The sequence below is a fragment of the Beta vulgaris genome, chromosome 4 (assembly GCF_026745355.1).
Source record: "Beta vulgaris subsp. vulgaris cultivar EL10 chromosome 4, EL10.2, whole genome shotgun sequence".
Lineage (NCBI taxonomy): Eukaryota > Viridiplantae > Streptophyta > Magnoliopsida > Caryophyllales > Amaranthaceae > Beta > Beta vulgaris.
This window is the reverse complement of record NC_079205.1, coordinates 15,442,443-15,448,330: the sequence shown is the minus strand read 5'-3', so window position 1 is coordinate 15,448,330 and position 5,888 is coordinate 15,442,443. Positions and strand designations below refer to the sequence as shown.

General features: G+C 34.5%; 1 protein-coding gene across 1 annotated transcript; it reads right to left on the bottom strand.

Annotated features, from left to right (window-relative positions):
- Positions 1 to 1,288: 1,288 nt before the first annotated feature.
- LOC104891394 (epidermis-specific secreted glycoprotein EP1) lies at positions 1,289 to 2,757 on the bottom strand. Its single transcript, XM_010677079.4, has one exon. The coding sequence runs from the start codon at positions 2,724 to 2,726 to the stop codon at positions 1,413 to 1,415; it is 1,314 nt and encodes a 437-aa protein (XP_010675381.3). The 5' UTR covers positions 2,727 to 2,757; the 3' UTR covers positions 1,289 to 1,412.
- Positions 2,758 to 5,888: the final 3,131 nt, after the last annotated feature.

Below are 5,888 nucleotides of genomic sequence, written 5' to 3'. Positions count from 1 at the left end.
CACATATTTGTAATTTTGTGGAAATATGGATCACTAAGAGATGTTAGATGAGAATATGAGATGGTAATTCTTTGAAAACCCTTACATAAAGTCAGGGGTTCGAGCCCAGCCTTCAGTATATTTATTTTTTAAATGATGACCACTTGACTTAATTGGTTAACAGACATGTGGCAAAATTCTGGTGGCAGGAGGAGGGTGCCATGTGGCGTATTGACGTTGTTACGTACGCCTTTTAATATATTTGTATAGATAGATAGATATGTCATTTGATTGCGTAAAAGAGAAATACATGTGGCTATATGGCATGTTTTTAATTTAGGTTTTAGATATATATATATATATATATATATATATATTATATATATATATATATATATATATATATATATATATATATATATTATATAAGCCAAGAGAGGAGGTGTGGTGTCCTCTTTTGAAGTGACTAAAATACCCTTAATGATCTAATTAATGGAAAGAAAAAAAATTACAAAAATAAGTCATTTAAAAATTCTCATTCCAACTTGCCATTTAAAACAAGTTTAAAATGGTATATGCATCAAATACTTCAATCAAAAATTAAATGGACGAAATATTTATACCTTATAAAAAAAGATGGCATACATAACGTGCACATGAAAAGTCTGAACATTCACTACCTTTGATATTCTTTAATTCAGTTAAACCAACTCATTATTTTTGTTTTTTTATGTTCAATATTCATTCACAAAAAATTAATGTTAACAATCACTCACAACCTTTTTATTTTTTTACATTAGCGAATTAATATATCTAAATTCATCTAACTGTTGAATTTTTCACATTTAAGTTTAATCATAAATAAAGTACGAATGGAGTATCTAATAGAATAACAAATTTTGATATTAACGAACGCATCGCGTGCTTATGAAGGCTAGTTCTATATGGGAAGAGGGGTAGGACACCAAAATATTAGAAATCCCATTTTAACCTCATAACATCCCTATTCTAACTACTTACTTTAATGAAAAAAATAAAAAATAAAACTACCTAATTAATTTAAAAAATAAAAAAATATTACAAAAAGAAAACCATCAACAATTCAAATATTCCTAATTTATTAGAAATAATTAATAACTAATTTAATTTTCTTCATCTTCTAAAAGAAATTAATTTTCTACGTATCTTCGCACGCATCGCGTGCATATAAAAACTAGTATATATATATATATGAGGAGATTACCATAACAAAAACAACTTTGGTCAACTTACATCAAGCAAAATATTAGAAAATGGAGGTATGACAACATAAATTAATGACGCATCCAGCGGTTTTTTCTTCATATTTGTTGACTCATTGCGGTCACATGATTACATTGAATACAATAATTGATATACAACAATTATTTTTCTAAACATACACCCTTATCTGCTTAAACTTTGATGTACCCCACATGTTTCATATTGGAGACTTTAGTGATGGTCTTAATATCATAAGTAATCCAACACCTTGAAGTTTCTTGATGGTAGAAATATCCCAAACACTTGCAATCTTTAGTACATTTCATCCCACAAGAATCAATTGTCATTGGACCATTACCTTTAGTATACTTGCTCAAATAATGATCAACTCCTTCAAGCTTATAGTAACTAGTTTTACTCCCACAACTTGGCTTTGGTTGCTCACACTTGTTGCTCCATCCTAGTAACCCTTTGGGTGTAGGACATGCCACACATTGGCTATCCTCACATAACCCGAATTTTCCACACCTTTCCGGCAATTGGCACTCGGTGTCCGATAACCCGTACGGCGAGTTTCTAGCAAACAGAGTAAATGTAGCTTCCCAAGCAGCCCAATCTACCTTATCTGAGTAAGTAAATACCCTTAGATTGCCATCAATTCCAAGCCTTAGTATAGACAAAGTGCTATTATACTTTGGCCTAGCAATTTCAGCATTTCCTCCTATTGATCCATCTACACTTTGGTATGCAAATGTTATGTCATAAGCATAATTATCATCATTTTCAGGGGAGCAACTAAAAGTTACTTCTTTTAGAGAGCTCTTGGAAAGATCAAGCATACTAAAGTACAAGAGTGGCTTTGGGCTATTTGGGCTTTTATAGTACATTGTTAATACTCTTGGCTCCATCACAAAGGTGTAAGGCCCATTAGAGTTAAGTTGGGCTGAGACCCGACTCACGAGCTTTGTAGGCCCACCAAGTCGAAGTGACTGGCCCACTAAGAGGGTATCAGTAGGATAATCAAAACTTTGCCATATAAACTTATCCTTGGCATCATGAAGTACCATGTTACCATTAGGTAGTAACTTGAAGCCTACAACACCTTTGTTAGTTGTATTGGTTTGCCAAGCAATACGCCCATCAGCATCAGCCAATACAAGATTGCCATCTGTCCCAAGACTAAAAGTGGCATTCTCTCGAACCGGGTTGCCCCGATTCGCCTCCCAAACCCATCGAAAAAGCGATTCGGACCGAACCAAACCCATACGTAGAGCAAGGGTGTAGGAATTTGGGGTAGTGTTATAAAAACATAGTTGAAAAGGGCTGTTAAATACGTCTAGAGTACGATAATTACCATCATATTCAACAATGTAATCACCAAAGTCACCTTGGTTGACAATCTTGAATGTGGAAGAAGGAGGAACATTTGCTTGAGAAGAAGATATTAAGAAGAGGATAGAAAGAAGTGGTAAGAAATATGTAGAGAAACAAAACATTTTTGGCATTTTTGGGTTAATTGTAATTTGTAAGAGGACAGTATATTGAACTATATTGAAATGAGCATATATAGAAGTCCAAAGTCTAAATAATGTCAATTACCATGTGAGTTGTGACTCATGTCCCACACGTAATTTATTTATTGTTCAATAAGTTGATATGTTTTCGAGTATTGACTATGAGTCACTCTTATTTCAGGGGTCTTTTTTTAGTAGTATCTCATCAAAGAATAATAATTAAGATGGGAACAAAATTAACGTTTAGTGTCTAAACTCACAATGGAGTGCTTGTGTTGAGACAATTTGTGTTCGTGTTTTGATTTGCAACTAGTTTTTAAGTTCAATTATAATTTTCAATTTATTAATATTTTATTTTAAAATTATAATACCATATATTACTTGGTTTAGTGGTTAACACTTTAATATATAAGTTTGAAAACATGGGATCAAGTCCGATATCATGCATTTTCTAATTTTCAATTGTATGTGATTTACATGAAATAAACACTCAAAAAGACAACGTCACATGGCACAGTTTCTTATTTAGGAACGTCATCTAATATATTAGTATAGATAATGTAGTGTCTACGTGATCTAAGGTGGATCAAAATTTCCGATAGTTGTCATTGGTAAGTATACTTTGTGTATGTTATATTTAAGGCCTTTTTTATTATTAATTTTCTAATTTGAAACTCTTCGTATTATATACTATGTTGAACTATGCCTTGAATTATTTATCTAGCGCTAGGAATAACCTAGAACGGCGGTCTCACTGATGAAAGTAGATACTGCTGATAATTCTGCTAAGACGTTCAACAAAATCGAATTCTCGTGGCATGTTCTATTAGTTGTTAATCTGGGCCCTTAGCGGCATTATGAGGCAAGGAGAGTGTGGGCACATCTAGCTATTTTTGTAACACCCCGCCTTCGTTTTTAGGATATTACAATTTTTGTGGCATCTGGCACCATTGGTATCTGTTTTGTGGGAGAAAATTCAAGTCAAGGTGGGGATTGTTGAATTATGCCTTGAATTATTTATATGTCGCTAGGAATAACCTAGCACGGGGTTTAGGGGTGAAACGTTGTGGTAAGGGATAGGGGGCAAAGCCCCCGAACTTTTCAATATATGTTATTTAATATATTGAATCTGTTTCAATTTCAGATTTAAGCCCATCTATATAAGCTCCAATAAATTATAAAATAAATTATAATAAAATAAGTTGGAGAGACCAAAACGTACCCTAATTTGTTTAGCATAACACTATTGAAAGTTGAAAACGGGAGAACAGACTAAATTTGGGATCAGGTCCAATGATTAATACTACTGTATACATTTTTATGCTTCTGGATATCCTAAAGCCAATCAGTCAAACACCCATAGTTTCTTACTAGCTTATTAAAGGCTAAAGTTTGAGGATATGCTCAAAATGTGATCCAATCTTCAGTCAATTATTGTGGTCCGTCCACAAGTTGTACAAGCTGCTTCGGCTGTTCGGCTGTTCGGCAGTTCGGTGCTTCCTAAAATCAGTTAGGGGTTGCCATCCAATTTTGACATACCCCCTCCGAAGTTTGACTCTAACTATCACAAATTCACAATTGTTAATATTATATGTAAACAGTGAACGGATAAATACGGCGTTGTATTTTTGCCGTCCAGGATAAGACGTTTCACTGCCTACAGCAGTGATATGTTATATCACCGGGTGAATTATTCACCCGACACTATATATACCGCAATTTGCGGGAAAAATGAGATACAACTACATATAGCATTCTCTCTCAACCTTGTTTAAAATCTCTCTAAATTACAACACGTTATCAGCATGAATTCGCTCTACTATAAAAGGTAGTTCTTCTCAACTGCTAAATTTTTTTCTCAAAAAAAATGAATCACCAATGTAATGGGATCAATACTATTCTAAGCATTGTATCTCTTTGTATATAGTATATATTTTATTATAGAACGTAATAGTGTACCTTGCACCACAAACCCGGCATGAGGAAGTGGTAGTACACCCCAACGCCACAATACTCACGTTAATAGCCATGTCGGCTAACGCCGACAAACAACCGTCCCGAACCTCAATGATAACCCTCCTCCGGAACCACCAACTGAAATCCGACAAACTCCTAATAATAATAAAAGGAGTAGGGACGAGGCAGGTCCTTCCGTCTGCAGCAAGCGACGACAAAGTAACTAACTGGCGATATCGGCTCGGCCGCCGCCAAGCAAGCTAAGTGGCGCCACCTTCATGGAGGGAAAAGGTCTTGCATTTTAAAACCGCCTATATGGACGGGATATATGGAGGGGCTATTCTATTGAACTTACCGCCTAAATGGATGGGTTCGGCCGCCTGGATGGACGGCTAACACTACAAAGAGGAAGAATTTTTGGCCGAAAATAGCTATAATGGTGGAACTACCTGCTATTTATTTCTTTGCTGTTTTTTGTTTTTTCCATAGAAATCATGTTTTTTTTTATAAAAAAAAAAAAGGTGGAAAGAAAGCTTTTGTGACTATCTACAAGAAAATGATAGAAGAAATAGTTAAACTTCTTTGCACCAAAAACAACTTATAGGTAGCATCTTCAAATTTCCTCCAAATTGAAAAAGCTACTAGTTCCAATGCCAAATTGATGACACATAATCTGATGATTTGTCCCTTGTCCCTTATTATTTGTCAGCAACTATTCCCAATACTAACTTGAAGCTTTGTCCTCTAATGAATGCATTAAAAATATACGTTACAGTCATTATCAAATGCATCTGGCAAATTTTTTTCTCTTGTCTTCTTCTGTACATGCATCATGCATTGCACTACATCCTAGTTGCACTATATCCTAGCTACTTTAAGGGCGTGTTCGGCACAAGCTTTTTAAGTAGCTTTTAGTGTCTTGACTAAGTCAAAACACTAATTAGAAAAAATAAGAGTGTTTGGCAAGGTAGTGGTGTAAGTAGCTTTTAGTGGTACAAGTAGTGTTTTAGTAGTGTTTGTCAAAAGCTACAATTTGTAGCTTTTGGGTAGCTTTTAGTGGTGTATAAATTATATGTTAAAGTTTTATTTGAATTTTTAACTAGTTATTCTTAAACAGCTACTTTGACAGCTTCTTTTACCGAACATCAATGTTTTACACCGCTACCTAGACAGCTAACAGCTAACAGCTACACACCA